At 42.1% G+C, this 26,894-nt stretch overlaps 1 protein-coding gene across 4 annotated transcripts in view; it reads right to left on the bottom strand.

Moving 5' to 3' along the window:
- Positions 1-26,894, bottom strand: part of DYRK1A (dual specificity tyrosine phosphorylation regulated kinase 1A) — a 100,644-nt gene that overhangs the window by 53,461 nt on the left and 20,289 nt on the right. For all 4 annotated transcript variants that reach the window (XM_038760153.1, XM_038760154.1, XM_038760155.1 and 1 more), the window contains exon 2: positions 5,347-5,432. Coding sequence is in view for 1 of the 4 variants with exons in the window: in XM_038760154.1 (XP_038616082.1) it covers positions 5,347-5,356 (10 nt within the window). In the remaining 3 variants the exon portion in view is untranslated. The remainder of the gene's footprint in view (positions 1-5,346; positions 5,433-26,894) is intronic.

Genomic DNA, 26,894 nt, shown 5'->3' on the forward strand with positions numbered 1-26,894 from the left:
AGCTACCTCATCTGTAAAATGGGGATTAAGACTGTGAGCCCCCTGTGGGACAACCTGATTACCTTGTATCCCCCCAGCGCTTAGAACAGTGCTTTGCACATAGTAAGCGCTTACTAAATACCATAAAAAAAAAAAATTCAAAAATGATGCTACCAAAGCTGCCAACTGTTCATCTGGAGTGTGGGGGCGGCAAAATGAGGGCTGGGAAAGGACAGACTTCACGATGGCTCGGATTGGTCAGAAAGCCACCCACCAATTTGGGTCTTTTTGGCCCTGACCGGAAACACTTGGGTTTTGCCAGAAAATTGGGGTAAGCAAGTTGGCGAGTCTAGCTTAAAAAGCTGTAGGGACAATAGCCTCCATCATCATCATCATCATCATCAATTGTATTTATTGAGCGCTTACTGTGTGCAGAGCACTGTACTAAGCGCTTGGGAAGTACAAATTGGCAACATATAGAGACAGTCCCTACCCAACAGTGGGCTCACTGCAGGGTGCTACTGGGAGTGATGTTTGACCAGTGTGTGGAAGTGTGGCCGAGCAAACCAATGTGTGACCGAAAAACCCCTTCCACATTATGTGCACGTAAAGACTGTCCTTTGCTGCTCTGAAAAGAGCCGTTGTCCTTCCTGCCTTCTGAATCTTCTCTAAACCTCTGCTAAGTGTCCTGCCTCTCTATAACACTGGTCTGCCTTCAACTTTTCTCAGCCACACTATGTCAACTGAAATCATGCTTCATTGGGTTTTCAAAATATTACTTCTGCCCTTATTGTTAATAATCAGTCCACTAGTCTTTAGCTTACTATGAAGTACACCCTTTCATTGCATATCCTACAAGCAAAGGTGTGATCTGATGATGCAGGGGGACACCCCACCAATTAAACCTTTGAATGTACTACTGCTTCGGCATTCCACACACAGCCTGGCACGATTGGACCTGGTCTAGGATTTGAATGTAGCCCTTGCAGCAAAATCCAGATCTGCCTTAGAGAATTGTTCTTCATGCCTTCGATCTGATGCCATCTTAACACCCTGCTGCCTCCCAAGGGACAGAGAGAGCCTTTTAATTCAGTTGGTATGCCCCTATCCTATTTATTTTATTTTGTTGGTATGTTTGGTTCTGTTCTCTGTCTCCCCTTGTTAGACTGTGAGCCCACTGTTGGGTAGGGACTGTCTCTATGTGTTGCCAATTTGTACTTCCCAAGCACTTAGTACAGTGCTCTGCACATAGTAAGCGCTCAATACGACTGATTGATTGATTGCATTTTAGGACAATGGGCTGACTAGGTAGCAGAATGAAATGACAACCTTCAATTCTTGACAACGATGGAGATCTTTAATTGCATGTACAGTGCCTAAGGTAATCGTAACTGCATTAAGCACTTACTATCTGCCACGCACTGTACCAAGAGCTGGGATAGACACGGGTAACCAGGTTGAAAATAGACCCCGTCCCACTTGAGTCTCACAGTCTAAGTAGGATGGAGAACGGATATTGAAGGCTCATTTTTCAGATGAAGAAACTGACGCACAAAAAAGTTAAGTGACTTGCTCAAGGTCACACAGCAGGCAGCGTGGCTCAGTGGAAAGAGCCCGGGCTTTGGAGTCAGAGGTCTTGGGTTCAAATCCCAGCTCCGCCAATTGTCAGCTGTGTGACTTTGGGCAAGTCACTTCACTTATCTGTGCCTCAGTTCCCTCATCTGTAAAATGGGGATTAAGACTGTGAGCCCCACGTGGAGCAACCTGATCACCTTGTTACCTCCACAGCGCTTAGAACAGTGCTTTGCACATAGTAAGCGCTTAATAAATGTCATTATTATTATTATTATTATTATTAAGTGGCAGAGTTGGGATTAGAACCCAGGTCCTACGACTCCCTGGCCTGTGCTTTTTCCACCAGACGACACTGCTTCTTCTTCAGAATAATTGTCTTCTTCAGATTAATTTCTAGAGCACTATGGATTGAAAAGTGGTACACCACCATCTGCAGATCTCCAGGGGTGTGTGCTTCTAAATCCCAGCAGATAGCAGGCAGAAACTCCTGCAAGAATAATGAAAAGACTTGGGTTGATGCTCTTACCCCAACCTTTGAATTGGGGGGGAGGGTTTAGGTTAGGTGCCTCCCAGGGGATCAAAATTGTATTTTGCTTCCAGCTTTCCAATTCCTTGTTGAATTCTCAAGTGAGACCTATGCGTGGAATATTTTGGACAAGACTGAATCAAATACACAATTTTCTGTATTCCACAGATGAAGGGTGAATGTTCGAGCAAAGCTGATAAAGGCTACCGCATTGTCAATAAGTAATGTCACCACTTGGATAATTTTTCAGGGCAGCCAAATTCTTTTTAGAGGTTGCCACAGCCCAGAAATATTTCTGTATGGTCTATGTGGGTGCCTATTAATCAATATCTCATGGCTTCCCGTTCACCAGCCGTCATGCTGTTGGAGCAACTGGGAGTTTCATGCTATATAGAGACGGACTGATATTGCCACAAAGCCTCTTGGAGTCATCTTCGTTCCTGAGACGTCTTGTGCTTTGAAATACATTAGTTTTCTCTAGGAAAGTTTGAAAGATAAGAAGTAATGTCCGCTCTTTATAGACATGGAGTATGTCTACCAACTCTAATATACTGTACTCTCCCAAGCACTTGGTACAGTGCTTTGCATACAGTAAGCACTTATTAAATGCAATTGATCAGTTTAGCACTCAGCCTATACACAGGGAGTAGTGATATGAACATCTTTAAGGTATTGCTAGAGGACAATCAAAGTTAATAAGGTGCCACTGCCTATCCAGTAAATACAACAGTGCTGGTGACACACGTTGGGGTTGACACATTCATACCTGACCACTGTAAAATATTCAAGTCCAGAGGCCAAGCTGTTGATGATTATGAAATCTGAAATTGTTCTGACTATGATAGAATATATGGCCAGCCCATCTTCCATCTTAACAACCTCAAAATTATTTCAATCATGAGTCACAGTCCTTTCGTGGTTCTCTTGCTTCTGAAACAACGTTTAATTGTTCAAAACCAAAAATTTTTTTAAAAATAGCACCCAATCTCAGACAGGAAGTGGCCCACTACCTAGCCTTACTCTCCAGGAACAATGGAGAAAAAACTCTTGGGGGAAAAAAACTACATAAAAGGGTAGTATAATTGCCCTTCGCCTCAAAGATGACACTGCCAACTGTAAAACGGCACCCAAAAGTGTGTCTGGGGGGGAATAAAGAGTGAGAGAGAGAGAGAATATGCATTTCTTTCACACTTTGACCACCATGAGAATATAGCAGTGCACCTTTTCCTCAGTATGTGGAGGACCATAGTTTTCTTCACCCTCTTGCTTGCACCCCATCTTCTGGGTATTGAAATTCTTTTCAGGGGCCAAATTCTCAGTTGAACTCCAGTGGAAGTGCACAAGACTCACTTCCCCCTACAACTGACTACTTGCACTTTATCCCACAGACTGCACGTTATGTTTCTACTTCCCCAGCTGAAAATTTTAAGAAGTCTCTGGGGTGCAGGTGCCTACTAAATAGCTGATATACTTAATGTTTTTTTAACCTTTCATACCATATTCTAAATCAAAAGAAACTGACAGAAACCGCTGCACTAATCATTTGAGCATTGACCAAGGAATACAGAAAACCTCAATCCTAGTAATCCTGTCTCACCTTGTAAGCCACGTACTAGGACTCAAATTTTCATTAATTTATCTTCAGAAATAAAATAACGCCTAACAGAAAACCCTGAAACCATTCTGAAGTTAAAGAGTGCCACCATTATCATCAGTAAGTGGCAACAAATATTTAGTTATTTCTTTAAATACCTGTCCCCTTGTACCAAACTGAAATCATGACCCATCTGAGGTGCATTTTATGAAAAAAGGTCATCATTTATACCCACTGAAGTCATATAGAGACCCCAGTTTCAACAACTGGCAAAATCTGGCCAAACTTTGCCTTTAATAGCTTGGAAAATACTGGAACACATTTTATAATTTGCAAACAATCCAATCAATGAAGGTGGAGAATACCTAGTAAGCTTTGAGGCCGACAGAGCCAGCAGAAATAGCTTTTGTGAGACTTGCACAGGGCAGAAACTAATGTGGGGACAGGTCTGGTGACTAGAGTAGTACGAAAGGTTGGAAGCTGCTAAAGAACCAAACATAATGGGGCTCGTACCATGAAAGTTGCTTTCCCCGTGACAACGAAAAGTCACGAGATCCCTAGACCCACTAATTAAGGAAGGCTGAAAGCACTATACATTCATTAACCTAAAGAGAAATTCCAAAGTCAAACACAGCAAAGTCCAAAACTCTGCCAGAAAATGCCTTTGAAGTTCCATGTCACCACCCACTGACCTTCACTGCCCCTTCAAAATCTAGTGATAATATTCAGCTACAAGGCAATAACAAAGATATTTTTTCCCTCGTGACAATAATATTTTACAAAAAAACACTCTGTTGGGGGAATTTTCCAGACACCTTCCTCTCCTCCAGCAGCACTGCTACCTTTCTGAGGTTAACACTGACATTAACTCTTTCCCCTGTCAGGAGGTGCAGTGGTCACTTTTACAGGGTGGGGTGGAGGAAAAAGAGGAAAAGAAGTCCTTTTAGACTGTGAGCCCACCGTTGGGTAGGGACTGTCTCTATATGTTGCCAACTTGGACTTCCCAAGCGCTTAGTACAGTGCTCTGCACACAGTAAGCGCTCAATAAATACGATTGATGATGATGATGGAAGCCCCCTTTCCTGTAGTGAGGCCCTGAGTCCAAGAGCAGACTCCAATCCACACCTACCTGGGGATGTATACTCATTAAGCTGGGAGCTGGGAATTCCCCAAGAGGAATTGCCCTGGCCATAAAGCTGCCAGCACTATATCTCTGCTCCTAAATGGGGTCAAAACTGCTCAAAAACTTGGGCTGTTGGCAGTGCTGAGCTCCTGGGAAGAGCATCTCCTCCTCTCTAACTGAGCTTAAAGCTGATTTAAGCAAAGAGCTGAGGAAGGGAGCAGTACAAGAGCTTCTTTCTATAGTCCACCCATGTTCTGTAGGTTGGGTTCCAGAATAGAACAGGCCTGCACCCTCCCTGAGTTTGTAAAGTTAGGAATGAAGTGATTATAAAGTGTGAACAATACAAGATAATATAAAGAAAATTAGGTCCCAAAGACATGAATTGCAGGAAACACCAATGCTCTATGATTCTTTCCCACTGTTCATCCCATGGTTACTTCCTGAATTTTTTCTTCTCTGCGTCAGAAACTACTCCACTCCCAAGACCATTACACCAGTTCCCATACTATTCAGGTAAGTCAAGAACATACGGTATTTAATATGAGTCACCTGTATGCATCGTCTTCTTTCAAGTCTCATATCATCCTGATGGGGTGGGGGAAGGGAGGGAAGAGTCCAGCAGCAAACCCACAGCACTGTGTGAAGAAAAACATATTGTGATGAGAGGATTCAAAATACAAATGCTAATTCATTAATAACCCACTATCATTACCCTAAGATAACTACGAGACACTGCAAACACCCAACATACAGAATAAGTTATTCAAAACTTTTAACATGCTTTTACGGCTCGTCACAAACGTATTTCAAAAAGTCTCTTATTCATGTAGTTACAGAAAAAACTGTGAATGTCTTTTATTGCATTATGGAAATACGCTCACTAGGCTAACATGAATTTAAGTAACAAAAACAAGTGATTTTCCTCCCCAACGAGTGTCCACCAGGTCGTGGGTTCTAATTCCGGCTCCACCACTTGTCCGCCGTGTGACTTTGGGCAAGTCAATTAACTTCTCTGTGCCTCAGTTACCTCATCTATAAAATGGGGATTAAAACCGTGAGCCCCACGTGGGATAACCTGATTACCTTGTATCTCCCCCAGCGCTTAGAATAGTGCTTGGCACATAGGCGCTTAAACAAATGCCATCATTATTATTATTAAAGAAAATAATTGCATTATTTTATGCCCTTACAATCTTCTTATAGCTAAATGATCTTGAATTCATTTAGTTCTGAACTGCCACACTGTCGGAACTCTTGACCGGGCCAAAGCCAAAGAGCGGGGAACAGGTGATGGTAAAAACTGCTTGGAAAGGGACTGCATTCATTCTTTCATTCAATCATATTTACTGAGCGCTTACTGTCTGCAGGGCACTGAACACCTAGGAGAGTACAATGCAAATACAATACAGTACTGTGTGCAGAGCACTGCCTAAGCATTTGAGAAAGTGCACCATTGCTACATGCAACCCCTGCACTTCCTTGGCCCTGTTAGCATGGTTTTGGCCAGGGCAGGAAGGCAGGACTACAAACAGGAAGAGAAAAGAGGGGCCGCTGGCAGCCACAAGTCCCTTTAGACTGTAAGCTCACTGTGGGCAGGGAACGAGTCTGTTACACTGTATACTGTACTTTCCCAAGCGTTTAGTACAGTGCTCTGCACAAAGTAAGAGGTCAGTAAACACAACTGCCTGACAAGTACACCTGGATTACAGGAGAGAGAGAGAGAGAGAGAGAGAGAGAGAGAGAGAGAGAGAGAGAGAGAGAGAGAGAGAGAGAATATCTAGACAGAGGTGAGACTGAGGAGAAAGTGGTAGGGAAGGGAACATGGATTTGTTTTTTATTTTTCAGTGATTTTTTTTCATTAGGCTAAACATTATTCACTTAGTTTTAGTTTCAGAAAACATTTTATCCCAGTTCTTGCCTTGGTAATAATGTACTTGTTGTCCCTGGGCAATATATATATATATATTTTATATATATATATATATATATATATACATATATATATTTTAAATATACTGGCCTTAAAAGGAATGGATTTTTTTTTTGGTAGCATCTGAGTGGTAAGCAGTGCAGTGGCAGTGCAGAAATTGATCCTCCTCAAGGAACTGGATGTAACAATGGGGCAGGGGTTCTATATATTGGGGAGAGCCGGCAAGCACTGTAAGATAGTCCTAAATCTTTTTTCACCATTTGGGGTGTTGGTACAAACACCCCAAATCCCCCACTATAAACCGCGGATAAATTTAACATCACATATCCTCTGCAAATTCATTACGCATCACCCACTCTGAAAGGTGTGAAATTTAAGTTTCTATATCACTTTTGGTTTTCTCTCACACTTTCCCCCCTCACGGCAAAGTGTCTGTAGTCTTTTATGATTCATTAACTATTAGAGGCTATCACAAAGCAGATCTCTGCTTACCACTCAGATGCTACCAAAAAAAAATCCATTCCTTTTAAGGCCAGTATATTCAAAATATAAAAATATATCCCAGGGACAACAAGTACATTATAACCAATGCAAGAACTGGGATACAATGTTTTTTGAAACTAAAACTAAGTGAATAATGTTTAGCCTAATGAAAAAAAATCACTGAAAAATAAAAAACAAATCCATAGTGTATTTGACGAAGATAGGAAGGGGTTAGATAGTTGGGGGGGGGGGGGGTGCAAAGCACAAAAGAAGTGTGCCATATGGTTAACGAGATTCCTGCTCTACCCATATATATTTCATGCTGAGCTGAGAAACCTAATCAAAAGTACTGAAAAGAAAACTAGGTTTACAGAAGTAACAGTAACACAAGAAGACTTCATACTGACAGCAGGGAAGGGACAAGAAAACTCTACACCAGAAGTACCCTACAGATTCGATTTGGATAAGTATATTAACTAATGATAAAGTGCTCGGAGCGTCAGTAAAAGATGCTGAGGAGGGAATGCTTTCCCTGTAAATAAAAGCTACAGAATTATGTAAAACTTCAAAATAAGTTAAGAACATTAGGGACACCAAACATTGGCAGATGGAAATCAACGTGATCAAGAGTAAAGACACAATGGACTTCAGAAGTAACATCTGCTAGTTCAGAACTTGTTACATCTACTCCAATAATACAGCAAAGGAGTGGATTATCAGAAACTCCTGCAAATCTGTCAGTGCTCCTCAACGAGTATTAGACTGTAGACTAGTCCCCTATACTGTACATTTGTTGTGGGCATGGAACACGCCTTCCAACTCTGTTGTATTGCTCTCAGTGCTCTGCATACAGTAAAAGCTCAACAAGTACCAACGACGGATTGATAAATAGCAGAGAGGCTAGAAAGAACCCAGTCAGGAACATCCAAAAAAATTAAGGGGCAGGGCGAAAGAGGGAAAGCACAAGAAAGGGTGGGGTGGTTAGGGGGAGAGGAATACAAAAATGTGCCATTTCTCTAAATCCAAATGCTTTTTAATTGCTAATTTTAGCACTAAAAAGCAAGTTTCATCTTCAAATCGCAATGTAAGCAACTGCACATAAATATCCTCTAAGGATTAAAGAGTGGGAACTGAAGCATTTCACTTTCTCCCCGTTCCTTCTCTGGTTCCATGCCAGGAGATGAGCGGGATGCCGGCACTGGGAGATCAACTGCTTGAGAGAGCATTTCCTCCCTTCCCAGGCAACTGTTAAAAACAGGTGGCTCCCAGGAGCCCAGCACCACAAAACCTTCCAGGCAGCAAGACAACTGTGATTGCTTTTTGTCCTTCCCATGTGTTTTTCTCTTTGCCTTTTCCTGACTCTGTGACACCGTGGGTGTGTCAGTCTGTCTCTCACTTTAATACCTCAAAGTAAGCCTCCAGCAGACTCCTACCACAGCTATGTCGAGTCAGAGAAAAGAAAAAAGGAAGCGAGAAGCCTGCTTAAGACAAAAAAAGGGTGGAGAAAGGAGCGACCACTTGGATGCTAGACATTTGACAATGACAGTCAAACAGATTCTAGGGAAATCACCTGAACTCCTCAGACACCTAGGTTTTCAAGCAGTCAATATTTCATTTCACCCTTTGTGGATTCAAAATGTACCCCTGAAATTTTCACATTCCTCTCAACAAGCATTAATTAAATGATATTCCTGGCCTTCTCATGGAAATTCAATTGATTCTGTAAAAGCAAAAGATGGGCTACTGCCTGCATTTCCACAATAGCCCACAGATCCACTCCTAGAAGGAAGGGCCTTACCTTACTGCTATCCCGATGAGACAGGAAAAAGAACAGAAAAGCAGTGTGGCCTAATCAATCAATCAATCGTATTTATTGAGCGCTTACTGTGTGCAGAGCACTGTACTAAGCGCTTGGGAAGTACAAGTTGGCAATGTATAGAGACGGTCCCTACCCAACAGTGGGCTCACAGTCTAGAAGGGGGAGACAGAGAACAAAACAAAACATATTAACAAAATAAAATAAGTAGAATAGATATGTACAAGTAATGGATAGAGCAAGGGCCTGGGCGTCAGAAGGACCTGGTTCTAATCCCAGTTCTGCCACTTGTCTGCTGTGCGACCTCAGGCAACTCATTTCACCGTGCCTCCGTTACCACACTGGAAAACGGGGATTAAGATTGTGAGCCCCACATGGGACATGATTAGCTTGAATCTGCCCCAGTGATTAGAACAGTGCCTGGCACATAGTAAGCACTTAAATACCATTTTTTTAAAAAAAGCAGACTCCAACTCAAAAGTGAATTCCAAACAGTGATCCCAATTACAATGTCCTAAAAGGCAAACCCTGCCCCCCTGCCAAAACAAAACAAAAAACAAAACCATTGCACTTATCTAACATGGAGAAAGTATGGATAAGCAAAAGTACCCAAGAATAAAACCAGGTACATGAGTCAAAATGGGCTACAAACTGAAGTCAACGATAAATGCAATTATTTCTCACACGTGCGCGCACCAGTTTAAAAAGCAATAACTTGCATTCAAAGAGATGAACTGAGACATTACAAAAGAAAAGCTAAAAACCTAGTTCTGTTGTTTAATGTAAGTTAAATCTGTTTTATCTGATTGATAATATAGTTGTTAACCCCTTGCTATGGGCTAAGCTCTGGGGAAGATTCACAATTCAGAGCCATCTCTGTCCCTTATCAGTTGAACCTACACTTTTATTCAAACCTAGTTCTGTTGTTTAATGTAAGTTAAATCTGTTTTATCTGATTGATAATATAGTTGTTAACCCCTTACTATGGGCTAAGCTCTGAGGAAGATTCACAATTCACAGCCATCTCTGTCCCTTATCAGTTGAACCTACACTTTTATTCTTGTTCCTATTGAGTTTTTAAGATTTGCGTCTCCATGAGACAGCTCAAGGATATGTCCCCCAGTACTTGGTACAGTGTTCTGCATACAGTAGGCACTCAAATACTGAGAATAGTAGCCTGTGAAAATAGTAGAGTTTGGAGAAAGAAGAGTTTCTCCTCATTCCCACTCACTGAAGCTACAAAATCTCTGCTATAATTTACATCCAGATTTTAACATCTGAATTCTGTAGTTAGCTTTGTAAGAAGAAAAAAAAGTCACAATTTCCTAAGCTTCCTCACTCCACAACAGGATGCCTACCAAGCAAAGATGTTTCCTGGGCCCAAAGCACTGTTGTAAAGGCTGTGAAAATACACCAGAAGCAAAACACACATTCTCCTGGCTTTGAGAAGTTTACAGTCTAGTTGAGGAGACAAAGAAAAATGCTTTACAAATAGTGGGAGGAAAAGGATTTAACAGGAAAAAGTGCATGTATCAGGATAAAACAGCAAAATAATTGATTGTTCAAATATACATTTGTATGTAGGTACTAAAGGTAACTGAATAATTAGGGTGGCTGGCTGTTAGGCTGACCCACTATGTCTTATGTATCAGAGAGGGATTCCTGGAGGAGGTGGGATTTTTTAGGACATCTTTGACAGGGTAGGAAGAACTGTGGACACAGGATATTCGTGGGAGGGGGCACTCAGGCCAAGGGGAAACAACATGAGCAAACGTTTGAAGGAGACACAGTTGACAGTGAGTCATCATTAAAAGGTGAACATGGGAGGATCCAGCAGCGCAAATTAGTGGGTAATGAGAGACAATAGTTAAAATGGGGAGATCTAATGTAAAGCCCTGATGCCAGCTGTGAGACTTTGCTTCATGTGGAGGGATTTGGGTTGGAGGTTTCTGAGGAGTGGAGAGGTATGTGCTGAGCGATTATTCAGAGGGATGATCTGGACAGCAACATGCAGTGTGGAGAAAGAATAGTGTGGAGGGAGCAAGCCTGGAGATGAAAATGAGTGGTTTCCCAAGGGATTCACCACCAACACAACAGCACCTTGCATTCCACTATTCTCAGGTGGTCATGGACCTTGAGGGCACTAGGAAAGGTTCATTGGGAAGGGAGAGAAAAGGGAGTGGCAGCTCTCTGCCTTGTTTTAATTTAAATTTACTTCTGGGAGATTTTCCAAGAAATTACAGACCCATTTTTTTTTTTTTAAGGTGGCAAGCTAAATCTTCAGGCAAGAACTTCTAATAAATAAAAAGTTGGGGCCCACCTACAGCAGGGTTGCTCTACAGATTAGAGGATTTGTCACAGGCCCCCAGGGTACCACTACTGACCTAATTCAATGGCAAGAATAAATTAGGAGAGCTCTATACAAACTAAGCTGGAAGCACTTTAAGGGCAGAAAGTAAAGAAGGGATGGTCTACAAGAAAATATTACATTTGATTTCTATCCCAGAGGCCAGCTAATTGAAAATGTGAAGCTCTCTCTTGGAAATGGTAAATGAAAAGCCATTCCCCCCACTGGATTCCTGATCAATTCTTCCTTAAAGAACTCTTTGGTAAAGACTATTTTAAATACTGCCTACTGTTTCACTTGCATTAACGGAATATCAAGGACACCAAAAGCCTCACTTTGCCAGTACCTTCAACCCTCTCCCCTTCGAAGACTTATAAGAGCCAACAAGCCTGTAACTAAATTACCCTTGAAAGACCAAAGAACAGCATCAGAAAAAAACCTAAGGGGACAAGAAAATCCACAATTCTAGTTATCAACATTTTAATAATCCCCAAAAACTACCCTCTGAGAATCTGAGTAGCTCCTGGGTGCTAACCAGTGTTTAGCATTGTTTTAGCACCAGTAGCTTGGTGACTTGTTTTTATTCAGCTGTAGATAGCACTGAACTAGTCATCAACATAGAGCAAGTACTAAGGCACAAAAGCCCAACATCACTAGAATTTTGTTGGTGTAGTTTTAGTACCTTCCTTGTATCCCAGAGTTTCTCCAATAAGAAATCTTCCCATAGTTGAGTCAGCTTTAGGGCAGTTTAACTGCATTGCCAACATTAAGAATTCATTTTTCTTAGGGTCATGTACACCACTCCTGACACTTGTTTTCCACAACAGAAACTGAGCCAATTCTGTCTCTATTAGTGCAAACATACTGCAGCCCAGAACATTGTTGTTCATGTACAGACACTACTGATAATGAGCAACAAGAAATATTAGTCCTAGTAAAGATACAGGACATTTTATGGTGCTTTCACACACTAAACTCCAACTCTATCCTAAATCCAGTGGCCTCACCATCATGTTGAATACTAACTTTTGGGGCTGTTATCTCAAGCTTTCCAAATCAATTATCCATGAATATTCTCTTGGGAGTTCCAGATGTCTGAACTACAGTTCCAAAGCATTTCCCTCGAGGTTACCAAGGTTTGTCTAAAGCAAATCTAGAACAGTGTCTATAGCAGGATAGCAGATTTACTGATCAAAAATTATAATTAACCACACAATCAGACTCCAATGGATTTCTGGAAGGTATTTTGCCCTTCTCCTGATACCTGGAAGAATAGTACCTAAAAACCACCCCAAATGGATGGAGAGTGTAAATCCTACTGCATTATTGTATGATCTCTGGAGATGAAAGCTTCTTCATAGGAAGCCATTCCAGTGACTGGAGGTCTCCACCAACACCCAATTCACCTTTGTATATACTGTAACACTTTAGGAAGTTATTCTAGTAAAGGAGTGCTGAATAATTTCTAAAAGTGGCCACTCTCGGGCTTCCCCACCAATGGGTGTTTTAAGTCCATATTAACAAAAAGCATGGGAAACAGCTCGGCCTAAGAGCGTGGGCCTGAAAGTCAACAGACCCAGATTCTAAGTGTGTCTCCACCACTTGTCTGATGTGTGATTTTGGGCAAGTCACAACTACCCTGTGCCTCAATTTGTCCAGACTGTTATCTTCTTTTGGGCAGGCAACGTTTCTACCTACTCTGTTATACTGCACTCTCCCAAGCACTTGGAACAGTGCTCTGCACACAGTAAGTGCTCCATAAATACTCCTGACTGGCACTGATACCTCAATACTTTTTCCTTATTCGTGAGTATTTACTGAGCACATACCGCACTGTACTACTAGGCCCTCAGTGGAGAATAGTCAAAGGTGTAGTCCCTATCCTCAAAGGGCTTACAATCTAACGGGAGAGACAGGCAGACAATAATAATAATGATAATGCTTGTTAAGCGCTATCTGCCAGCCCCTATTCATTCATTCAATCATACTTATTGAGTGCTTACTGTGTGCTGAGCACTGTACTAAGCGCTTTGGAAGTACAAGTTGGCAACATATAGAGACGGTCCCTACCCAACAGTAAGCTCACAGTCTAGAAGGGGGAGACAGACAACAAAACAAAGCATATTAACAAAGCACTGGATAGATACAGGATAATCAGGTTAGACACATTCCCTGTCCCACATGGGTGGGCTCACGGTCTAAGGGGGAGGGTGAACAGGCAATGAATCCCCATTTTACATATGAGAAAAATGAAGGCAGAGAAGATAAGTGACTTGCCCATGGTCACGAGAAAGTGGCAGCAGAGCCAGAATTAAAACCCAGGCCCTCTTTCTTTCCACTGGGCCATACTGCTCCTCAATCAGGAGACAATCACTAGACGCATAATGGAGCCGGAGGACAAAAAGTAGATTCAACTGGCAACAGAAAGTGTAGGGAAACATTATCCCGTTGTTGGATGGGGACTGTCTCTATATGTTGCCAACTTGTACTTCCCAAGTGCTTAGTACAGTGCTCTGCACACAGTAAGCCCTCAATAAATATGACTGAATGAATGAATTAAGGAATAATTTAATAAATGGATTATGTAGATAAACAAATGAGTTACTTCTCATAGATCTCACCATCCTATTCACTTCATTACTGATTCAAAACCAGTTGGAATCCACTGTGCCCCCTGAAAGCTTTTTTCTGCCATGTTTCTACTAGCCAGTCCATCCTTAAATCGGTGATTTTACTTGGGATTTCTGAAGGCCGCCAGATAAATAAAACAGTAGGGGAAGGGGACTACAATTTCACACCTGACAATAATGGGAGTATAATATACACCTTTCAAAGACCTCCAGACAAATCAATTCAAATTATTAATCCTACCCTTAATTTCTCAATTCTTTCTCAATTACTCATTTCCAGTGAGCTAGATCCTCCTTCACAGGAAGTGTAGGGCAGAGAGGTGCAGTGAGAGGGATACATAAAAAGACACTATTAATGGTTCACATGCCACAATTCAGAACACACTATCCTTAAATTGTATACTTTATGTGACTTTCCAAGACTTGAGGTTGAAAAATGTAAAGTGTCAAAAGAGCTTCTTGACAGAAATATGGTGAACTTTTTAATGGACAACAGGGTTTCCTCTCTCTCCAGAAATATTAGAAGATGGTATTAGTTGGGTTTTTAAGCGTCATTTCAGGGAAATTTGTGAAGCGAACCAGTTCTAAGAAGCTGACCACCACCTGCAATACCTTTAATTTTTTTTATGGTAGTTATCAGGCACTTACTATGTGCCAGGCACTGAACTAAGCGCTGGGGTAGATATAAGCTAAACAGGTTTGGACGCTGTTCCTGCCCGACCTGGGGCTCACTGTCCAAATCCTCATTTTATAGATGAGGCAACTGAGGCCCAAAGAAATTAAGTGACATGTGAGCCCACTGTTGGGTAGGGACCGTCTCTATATGTTGCCGACTTGTACTTCCCAAGTGCTTAGTACAGTGCTCTGCACACAGTAAGCACTCAATAAATATGAATGAATGAATGAATGAATGAATGTGGTAGAGCCAGAATTAGAATCCAAGTCTTCCAACTCCCAGGCCCGCACTCTTTCCACTAGGCAACACTGAAAAACACGTTTCCTTTCAAAACCCCCATGGGGCCAAAAAGCAGGGTGGTCTAGTAGAAAGAGCCCTGAAAATGGGGATTTTCAGACAGAGGCACACTGTTGGGTAGGGACAGTCTCTATATGTTGCCAATTTGTACTTCCCAAGCGCTTAGTACAGTGCTCTGCACACAGTAAGCGCTCAATAAACACGATTGATGATGGGACAGGGTCTGTGTTCAACCTAATTAGCTTGTATCTACACCAGCACTTAGAACAGTGCTTCACACATAGTATGTGCTTAACGAATACTGTAAATATTATTACAATTATAAAGAGTTGGTAAACACAGCCCTCTCCACAAGGAGCTTACATCAGGACTTTGACTCTACCCATTTCTCAGCTACTCACGTACTTTTTAAAAATACTTATTAAGCGCTTACTATGTGCCAGAAACTGAACTAAGCAGTGGTCGGACACGATCCCTGTCCCCGTGGGGCTCACAGTCTTAATCCCCATTTCACAGATGAGGTAACTGAGGCACAGAGAAGGGAAGTCACTTGCCCAAGGTCACACAGCAGATGAGTGGCAGAGGCAGGATTAAAACCCAGATCCTCTGACTCCAAGGCCCGTGCTCCTTCCACCAGGCCAAGCTGCTTCTCTACTTCATCATCAATCGTATTTATTGAGCACTTACAGTGTGCAGAGCACTGTACTAAGCGCTTGGGAAGTACAAGTTGGCAACATATAGAGACAGTCCCTACCCAACAGTGGGCTCACAGTCTTCTGAACCCAGATCTGCTACTTGCCTGCTGCGAGACCTAAGACAAGTCACCTAGCAAAGCGCTTAGTACAGTGCTCTGCACACAGTAAGCACTCAATAAATACGACTGAATGAATGAATGGGGGCTGGCAGATAGCGCTTAACAAGTATTATCATTGTTATTGAAGGCCTCCTCCAGGAGGCCTTCCCAGACTGAGCCCCTTCCTTCCTCTCCCCCTCGTCTCCCCTCCATCCCCCCATCTTGCAGCCTTCCCTTCCCCACAGCACCTGTATATATGTATATATGGTTGTACATATTTATTACTCTATTTATTTATTTATTTTACTTGTACATATCTATCCTATTTATTTTATTTTGTTGGTATGTTTGGTTTTGTTCTCTGTCTCCCCCTTTTAGACTGTGAGCCCACTGTTGGGTAGGGACTGTCTCTAAGTGTTGCCAATTTGTACTTCCCAAGCGCTTAGTACAGTGCTCTGCACATAGTAAGCGCTCAATAAATACGATTGATGACGATTGATGATGATTGTTGTCTACCTGTCTCTCCCGTTAGATTGTAAGCCCTTTGAGGATAGGGACTACACCTTTTGATTTCAATCATTTCTTGCATTTCACATATCTCTTCCAAACTGACTGGCAAGAGAAACGCAGAAGCGGAAGACGGGCCTTCTCAGAGACCACCAAAGGATTAGTAGGGTACAGATCCTTAAGGCCAGGGATCATGTCTACTAATTATACTGTACTCTGTCAAATGCTTAGAACAGTGGGCACGCAAATACTATTTACTGATTGATAAGGCTAAGGTGTTCTATACAGGTGAGATACATGCACATAGGCAGGGATGTGAACACACCTCGCACCCTCCCCGCCCTCACTGAGCAATGGAGAGAAAGAGAGAGAGAGGCCTGAAGTCACCCTTCTATTCTATTCTACTTTTGCTTTGGTGACCAGTCAGAAAGGTGGGAAGATTAGGAGAGGGGGCAGTCTCGAACTAGGAGAGGGTAAAGGAGGAGAGTGGGAAGCAGAGACAGCCACTGGAGCAGGCACTTGAGCTGTCCTGCCCCTTCCTGCCTCTATTTATTTATTTTACTTGTACATATCTATTCTATTTATTTCATTTTGTTAGTATGTTCAGTTTTGTCTCCCCCTTTAAAACTGTGAGCCCACTGTTGGGTAGGGACTGTCTCTATATGTTGCCAATTTGGACTTCCCAAGCGCTTAGTACAGTGCTCTGCACACAGTAAGCGCTCAATAAATTACGATTGATGATGACGATGGAAGGTCCAACCATAAGGCTGAAGCTTGGGACCTCATTCCCACAGGAGGCGAGGCTTGAGGCTGCAACAGCCTGGAGGGTGGGCGGAGTCCAGGAACCAGCTACCCCATGTCTTATGGCCTTATGTCTTTGGGGAGGAAGGGTAAGTGGGTGGGGGGAGAGGGGAGAAGTATGGTCCACAATACCACTGGTTGAAAGGCAACCCAGCTCTTTTAGCCAATCATCATCTAGATCAAGGCCCTACTGAGAGCTCACCTCCTCCAGGAGGCCTTCCCAGACTGAGCCCCTTCCTTCCTCTCCCCCTCGTCCCCCTCTCCGTCCCCTATCTTACCTCCTTCCCTTCCCCACAGCACCTGTATATATGTATATGTTTGTACATATTTGTTATTCTATTTATTTATTTATTTATTTTACTTGTACATATCTATTCTATTTTATTTTGTTAGTATGTTTGGTTTTGTTCTCTGTCTCCCCCTTTTAGACTGTGAGCCCACTGTTGGGTAGGGACTGTCTCTATGTGTTGCCAACTTGTACTTCCCAAGCGCTTAGTACGGTGCTCTGCACACAGTAAGCGCTCAATAAATACGACTGATGATGATGATGATGATGATGATCTAGAGCCACCAGCCGGCACGGACAGGGAACCGCCCACCTCTTTACACCGTTCACCGTCATATGTGCTGACAATAACGGTATTTGTCAAGCACTTACTATGTGCCATGTGTTCTACTAAGCGCTGAGTTAGAGGCAAGGTAATCAGGTTGGACACAGTCCTTGTGCCACGTGGGGTTTGCAATCCAAGGGGGAGTGCTGACAAAAATAAGAATATTCTCTTCTTCAGTAACAGTCAAATGCCAAAAATGTTTTTCAAGTTGTTTATTGTCGTCTCTAACCTCAAATCTAAGGATCCTGTACTTGTCACTAATACGGAAGGGCGATAATTTATGTGAAACTTTCAAATGTCCTGATCATTCCAGGTATATGAAATAAGTGATTCTGTGATAGTTGCTGGAGGATCTGCACTTCGAAGCAGCAGCGGAAGTGGAAGGAGGGGCCCTGGTTTGGGAGGTTTACGTGGGTCAGAGAAGGGCTGAAAACAGATGAGGCTGTGAGGGGAAGCCAGAGAGCGGCAGTTCCACTGTCCGCATTTGACGTTTACCTCAAATGATTTATAAATGCATTGTAATACTCAAATGCAATAACTTGTACTTACTAAAATATAAATACCTTTTCATGGTTTTACTGCAAAAATAGCAGAGGTCTCCAACTACTCTGTTTTATAATCTTATATAGAACATATAATCATAAATATACTATATAATACATACACACACATTTTCCTCTATGGGAGTAGGAAAATTGATTCTAAAATTAATTTTAAAACGCAACTTCTCCACGGTCTTTCACGGAAAAATAATCCAGCACTACTTGAAATACTTTTCATGTGTTACAATCAATTTAATATTCTGGAATTATCCAAATTCTGCTGAAACAAGGGACAGTCACATGCTTCACTCAGATTTACTTCTTTACTGGCTCCAGAACCTGTAATTTCCAATGTTTGACTTCAAAATTATACTTCCAAAAGTTTGGCATTTTGGTGTTCCAAAAGACAGATTTTTTTTTTTTGGTTTCGTTTGCCACTGGTATACTCTCTTAGAGTACTTTATTTTCCACTGTTTGTTCTTTTACTTTTAAACTTTTCCAGGTGGCTGCTTGAGATGCCATTTATGTTTTATCCTCTCTAATCACACCTGCTGCATGGCTGCAAAGAGCCTTTACTGTCACCTCCCACTCCAAGTGTGAACAGATGGCTCTCATCTGTTTAAAAACCTCTCATAAGGTCTACTGAAGTGTATTCTTGCCCATTCTGAATAATAGATATTGGAACAGCCTCCAAACTGGCTAGTCAAGACCTAGCGGAATTTAAGAAAATGAAAGCGAGACCAAATTTTTAGTCTAAATTCTCTGCCTGTTTTTAGCTTACTACCGCAAGGCCACCACGTAATTTAGCAATGCTTTTGCTATTTTATTCCTAGGCATGTACCTGCACAACAATCATTAATAAGAGAAGCAGTGTGGCTCAGTGAAAAGAGCACAGGCTTTGGTCATGGGTTCAAATTCTGCCTCCACCAATTGTCAGCTGTGTGACTTTGGGCAAGTCACTTAACTTCTCTGTGCCTCAGTTCCCTCATCTGTAAAATGGGGATTAAAACCGTGAGCCCTCTGTGGGACAACCTGATCACCCTGTAACCTCCTCAGCGCATAGAACAGTGCTTTGCACATAGTAAGCGCTTAATAAATGCCATCATCATGTACTGAATGCCTCCAGTGGGCAGTGCACTGTACTAGATGTTTGGGAGAATATAGTGAACGTAAAAGAGACACTCCTGAAGAGGAAGCTACAGTCCAAAACGGTAATCAGGCAGACACAAACTACATGCACATTGCATGAACATGAGTTATATACATATGTTATACAAGTCACAAATACTAGTGATAAACACAAAGTAACCCCCCCCCCCAAAAAAAAAAAAGCTAGATACATGAGTCTTACGGTTGCAGAGGAGGGTGGTTGGGATGCCTTCTAGCCATCTAGTATGTTGCCAACTTGTACTTCCCAAGAGCTTAGTACAGTGCTCTGCACACAGTAAGCGCTCAATAAATACAATTGATTGATTGATTGATTCTAGCGATAGCTCTTCCAAAAGGTTCGAAGGTGGTAAGGGAGGAGCGACCCAAATAAGGGGAAGGATGTGTGCAATGAATCAGAGTTTGGGGGAACTTGAGAGTAAATCAGCTAAGTTAGTTTAGGAGGAGAAAAGATACAATCTGATGTAGCTGGCAAGGGGAGCAGAAAGGTAAGAAGGAGATAGCTAACGTCTATTAATAATAATTATGGCATTTGGTCAGTGCTTACTATGGGTCCAGCACAATCGGTCCGTTGAGGTGTTTGCGTTGAGGTGTGTTTTTAAATGTCCTGGGAAATGCATATTTCCTTCGCTGTGGATGAACAGCCAGAATCCTATAGTTCTCCGAGAATCCGCTTTCAACATATAACCGTGCTCCACCTAGACTAAGGTGAATGCATTTAAAATGTCAACTTGAAAGCCACTTTGCCACTGTCCAAGAAGCAAAAAAGACTTAGAGAACTCCGTTCATCAATATCGCACTACTGATGCAAGTCACACCTTCTTTAAAGAGTTCAACAATGACAGCAAGCTTCATTATGGCAGAGTACCCCTCTTTCCCACATCACACAAATTCTCCAGAACGCCTGCATGACAGTTGACCAGTGCTTGAAAATTTTCCTACAATTGAGCTGGGCTACATCAGTAACGTATCAGAAACTGCTCCCCTCCCTTCTCCTACTGCCCTCCTGCTCCCAACGTCCCACTCCCTGCTCCTGCTTCCCCTTGCTGAATTCCTTCATCCCAACGTGCCTTTCCAAGTCCTACCTACAATCTTTCTGGCTGCTGGGGTACATGCCCAGCCCACTGAGCCGAAATTGAAGAAGATTCTTACTTCCACAACTCCCTCCTATGGCAAACGCCCTACCTATAAGTAGCAGAATGGACACTAATTCCCTGACCAAACATTAGAAAATCCCTATTCTGCTGACCAGGGATTAACAGCTTTACACTTTTCATTACACCAGTGACTTCTTTGGTACTGGATGGCTGTCTAGAGAACTACATGACAATGAAATGGTCAAACTGACCCATTACCAGGGCAGAAATTACATACAACCTCAGTCATCTGGTATTTTTTGATCTGGTTATCTTGCATCTTCCTCCAGCACTTAGTACAGTGCTTAGCACACCATTAGCACTTAAATACCACTATCATTCATATTACTGTTTTTGAGTTCTGGCCTTGTCCCCCAAAACTGTGGGTTCAGATGGAAGTTGCCAAAGTAAATTCTATGGCTGAAGTTTAAAATCCAATTTTATATAAAAGAGAAAAAATTAAGATGTCTGCTGCATTGGGAAGGTGGTTAGAAAAGAGCAAGAAACAAGCAGAGCATAGAATCCTGAGGTGCTTAATTTTGTATTACAAATGTGAAGTATACAGGCAGTCCTTGGGATTTAACAAAATAACGGATTCCTGAAAATGGCTACAGAAGTTGGAACCGATTTTCTCAAAGGAAAATGTTATAACTGGGGAATTGGTTCATGAACCAAGGGAAGATACCATATTTTTAGCAAAATTACCCAGAATTGTGTAGTTGACCAATTATAGAAGAGCAGTATAGCTGCATTAATGTATTTTACATAGCTTGCCCTTCATCAGAACTAAATGGACTTGGCGACGCTCCCTGATAACTCCACCTGGCAATCAAGTAATCTGCCCCTCTCCCAGCCCCCTTTAGGCTTCTCTCCCAGACCCTTGCTGCTTTAAGCTCTGCTACCCCATTTCCCCTGTGCACTCCTCTCCTCCAACCCCCACGCTCCCAGAGCCAGTGCCATTAAAGAAATTTGTGCTGTAAATCTGAAGCACTGTTAATTTAGAAATGTAATCGGTGCCACCATCCGAACTCATGCCATCTTAAATCGAGGACTGCTGGTATAACTCAATTCAAGGTTGGTGACCTATATGCTTTAGCCCTCTGCCAGTTCACATCAGACCATGCTGCCACATCTCCCTCCGACTACCCATATGCCATGACTGAGGGATTGGCAGGGAAGAGAGATGCCGGTCCTGGGGAAAGGAGGGAGAAAACAACAATGATCAGAGTTATCTCCCCATGTGCCATGCCTAAGCACCTAATGATAATATCAAGTCATATAAATTTACATCTTTTTCAGAACATAGTATTAAGTAAAGGGCTACTCAAGAAAGACGTTTAAAACCAAGGACCCGGCACTAAGCTGTTTTTCAGATGGCAGGTGAACAAAGAATCAGGAGGAACCCAAAAAGAGTTGGAAAATGAAAGCTGAAATACCTACTCAAGTTAGATGCATATAGAATTAATTATCAGATGAAAATGTGCCAAGTCTCAACAGGTTCAAGAGAAACTTGATTAGATTTATGAACAGAAGCGCCATGGAGGAAAAAGTTATGGATCAGGACGGAAAAGTTAAGGATGCTATAGGTGGAAAGTCCCTAAACACTAGGCTAGAGATCACAGAGGGTAGCCATCATCCAGATTTTCCAGGCATACTGACCTACTGCCCGAGTCCAAACACTGAACTGGAAGGATCATTGGCCAGGTCCAGAAATGGCACCTCCTAACCAGGGCCTTCCAGATCAATCTGGCTCTGCAATGGATATGGTTTTGCAGTGTGCAGAAAATTTAGAATGGTATTAGGAACCACTATGGACAAAGACAGGCAAGCAGTCACTCTCACTCCCTTGAGCAAATAGAGCTGAATATAGGGAATCAAATAGTCACTTGATTTAAAGTGAATGGTGGTCCTAAAGCCCACCAGTTCCTATCAAATCTTTTGCATTCCCTAGGGACCCAAACAATCAGCTCCCATTCAACACACACTTAGCCTCCTAAGTCCCTGTGGGTTCCCCTATCAAGGGGTGGTTTGGTCATATCCTCCCAACTATCATCTAGGTGCTTATGCATTCCCAGTCACCTGCAGCACTTCTTAATGGGTCTCTGAATATGAATATTTGAATCTCTGCGGAACATTTCTCATCTTCAAGGAAACCTCTTCTGGCTAGCATCAGTCAAAGATATATGAATAAAAAACAGTGTGAAATCCTGTAGAGCCCAAAGGCACTATGACAGCTCCCTGACGATATCAACATTTGCAAATTCAACGAATTTGCAAGCACAGTCAAGAGTTAACTAAGACAATCAGCAGACTTCAGATCAGAGGTAGTCAAACTGCAGCTCATGCAGCTCTCTGCACTTGCTGTGCAGCTCACGCACATGTGCTTTATCATTTATTATTCCGCAGGCCGCGTGCTACTGCTCCAAGTCCTCTCGGCTGAGGCAGCACTCTCCCACCCATGTGAGCCGGGTGCCAGGGAGGGGTGTGGCACCTGGTTCCCCCCAGCCCCCTGCCCCTACCCCTGCCCTCCCCATCCCTCCCCCCCAATCTTCAGTAATGTCTACTCATTATTCTGGTTAATGGACTTTTTTTTTGCGGGGAAGGTGGGTGGAAATCTGTGGCTCTCGGCCATATTGTTTTTGGTTCACACCTCTTCAGTTCGGGAGGCTTGGCCAGCTCTCCTCTAGACGCAGACCCGGTTCCGGCCCAAAACACCTCTCACACTAATACAATTTAGCAACTGATTTTTAACAATTAATTAGCTAATGCTAGTTTTGTGAGGGGAAGAGAGGTTGCTTAATAATGCTGAAGACTGGATAATATATAGTCTTGCACTTCTGACTGGCACTGATTCCTCTGAACTTGGGGCAAAGTAAAGGCACAAAACAGTTGTGATAGTTTTTTTGTTTTGTTTTGTTTTACAAAAGACCTCAATCATATTGGAACTTGAAGCTTTTCTCTTATAGAAGTGAAATCTAACTAGTGCAAAACTCATGACTGAAGAGCAAGGTTCATATAGGAGAAACTCTCACACAAGCTGATGCTCTTTTGACTGGCCTGGTTGAACTGAGTCCGGGGACTGTGGCAAGTTGGCATGACTGGGCTTGAAGCAAGACCAAAGTCTCACTTTCAGGGCCTGATGCCACAATTAAGTAGTTCTAGCATCCCAGGAATATATATTCATAAACATACTTCACATGTATGTGGTAGCCCTGGCTGTTTGGCTGTAACTCTCCCTCTTACCTTGGCTCCTACTTGGGTCTGGGCAGTCTTAAAAGGAGCCCAAGTCTGGTTTGAACCTGGCCCAATCATGTTTAAATTTTCATTCCTAAAGAAGTCATCCTTGAACATGTCAAAGAATTACTTCAGAGAACTTCACATACTTCAATGAAAACTGCCTCTCTACACACACATTTAGTGTTGTGCTCGTCCTATTTTCTCCCAAACATGTTCAACAATTTGAATTTCTTACTTTTTATGAATGTAATATGGAATTAAGACTGATTGCATTGAGCACTGTAACCAATGGTCCCTTTACAATAGCTTGTTAAATTTAGGAAGTGCATTAAAAATGGTGCCAAGACTACAATGCTGCTTTTGGATGGGAAGTCCAATCAAAATGATCAAAGGGGATGGGGCTGAAGGCTGACTGGAAATATTGGGACTCATATTTAAAAAGACAGAGCTAGAGAAAATAAGCACCTAACTTTCAAAATTACAGAAGACCGTGGACATGACTACAGTTCACGCCACCAGGACAAGGGGGAGGAACCACTGAAGTTTTTTCAAACGGAGGGTATAGTGTGAGTTATTTATTATGTGACTATATATGTGACTAATACGGCAAATCTGAACCTGGCACAGTTTGCTGGAATCTGGGCAGAGTTCCACTCACTGCTTTCCACTGTTCTTTTTCTGATCTCCCTTCAATAGTGGTGGCTTCGTGTTATAATACTTCTCCTTTTGAAATTATTTTCGATCATGATCTCAAGGTACTTTGTCCTGCAACTAAAATCAAAATATAAAACCAGTAAGTATTGGATTAGCCACATTTCTTGGACTAGTCCAATTCTAGCCACATCTCTTTCCCTAAAAACCTCTAGGTGAACTTTCACTTTTGCTTTCTGAAAGAAAAGCCATCCACTCATTCCTCAATTACAGGACTTAACTGGACCTTTAGAGGCCAATCAGTCTGGTCTTCTGCCTTTAGAAGGATTATACCCAAATCATTCAAATCAATATCTATCTTACTTTAGAGACCTCCAGAAAACCAGTTCCCACAGCTTCCTAGAGTAACCTAGGGATGTTTTCTATTTATTGAACTGTTCGTGTACAGTTAGTCCATTTTCCTCCCTCACATCTTCAGCAGACAGGTGAAGATGGACTCTATTTCTTCATGTCTACTCCACATCAAATTATTCCAAGTCCTGCCATTCTTCTTCATAAATCCTACATCCCAACACTTTTCAAATCAGATATCTAGGAAATCTCCATCCTATCAAAATGAGGGACCCAGATTTGAGTACAGAATGCTAGCATCAATCTGACTGGTATGGTTCAAACAGGAGGGTTACCTCTCATGGTCACTATGAACTACACTCCTATTTCATACCCTACTATCCTATCTGTCATTTTTGTTGTGGGCAGGGAATGTGTCTACCAACTCTGTTACACTGTACTCTCCCAAGCACTTAGTACAGTGCTCTGCACACAGTAAGCGCTAAATAAATGTTATTGATTTTTTAAAAAACTGCATTATATACCTGAGGTAAATTCAGCTTCTGATACAGCCAAATAAAGCTCTGACTATAAGCTTGTTGTAGGCAGGGAACGGGTCTATCAACTCTGTTGTATTGTACTCTCCTCTCCCAAGCTCTTAGTACAGTATTCTGCAAACAATAAGCACTCAAATGATTCTGATCTACTGGGCAACATTTTGAATCCTAATGTCTTCTAAAGTTCTCTCCTCCCCAGTTTCTCCTTAACAGTATGAACCTACCAGGCATGCTTTCCAACTAATCAAGTTTGACAAAAAAAGTCACATCATCAAAACCTAGACTCCTCCCCTACATTATATTTCTTTAGCTTTAAGTCACCCCAAACCATAATTACTTGGATAGTTATCCTCTCAAACTAGTACTTTCGGCGATAGAAAATTCCCACTAATCCAAAAATTGCTAAATCCTATCAAATTTTGGTCAGTTTGGGGGCTGAGTTTTGGATTATCCAGGTCTCCTTCCTCTGTCAATTTCTTCGACAGATTAACAGGAAAATTTTAAGTTCCAGTTAGTGTACAGTACTCGGTACTAGTTAAGCACTATGAGCCAAGCACTGTACTAAGCACTGGGGTAGATTCAAGATAATTGGGTTGAATGAAGCCCCTGCCCATATGAGGCTTACGGTACGATTTAATCCCCATTTAAGAATGGGGAAACTGAGGTACAGAGAAGTTAAGTGACTTACCCAAAGTCACACAACAGACAAGCTGGGGAGCCAGGATTAGAACCCAGGCCTTTGCTCTTTCCACTAGGCCACACTACTTCCATGTCTACTTCATTAGGTGTGAGTTCTCAGGAAAAAGGTTGGCAGGAAGGATGGTACAAGTTACTGTCTTAAATCAGGTTTACGGAGTATAGCTATTCAATTATCCATAACATGAACAGCTGCCATTACCACACAATCCAAAAAGGTTATACCAAGTATAGGGAGGTGCCAGGTCCTCTTCAATCACCCATTTAGAGCAAATGCAAAAACTCTAGCACATGTAAAAACTAAATCCAGACAACAAAATCAAATCCTAAAAAAAGATAACGCTGAAACAGTTAAAATGACTCACCCTGACCCACTTAAAGATTATTTCTCTTTCTATTTCCTCAGGACTACTTGGATCCTTGTTAACCAGTTAAAAAGCAAATTAAACTTGACAATGTGATATTCCTTTTCAAAATATTTACAACATAAACTTGTCATCAAAGGGGGCACACAGAATATGATGTGTTACAGAACTGACATTTTGAAATCAAAGCAACTCCCTTTAGAAACTTCACTCACCCAAAGTAAAACATACAACTTTTGAAAGCTTTCCCATTCCTACTGTACCACAATCTACTGGTCCTTCCTCATTTCTCAGACACTGAGATTTTGCCTTAATTTTTCCTGTTATATTTTTCAACACTACCACTGTTTTTCATCATCAGACTTATTTTGAAGTTAGTCAAAATAAAGGATCCAGAAGGTCAACCAGTAGTAGCGGGGAAATCCCAAAGACAAAAAAAAAAAAGCAGAGAGGTGAAGATAGGCAAGTAGAGAAGAAAGCTGGCAATCTTAGGGTCCCCCAAATTTTGTAACAGCACATCAAGAA

The sequence above is a fragment of the Tachyglossus aculeatus genome, chromosome 18, assembly GCF_015852505.1.
Source record: "Tachyglossus aculeatus isolate mTacAcu1 chromosome 18, mTacAcu1.pri, whole genome shotgun sequence".
NCBI lineage: Eukaryota > Metazoa > Chordata > Mammalia > Monotremata > Tachyglossidae > Tachyglossus > Tachyglossus aculeatus.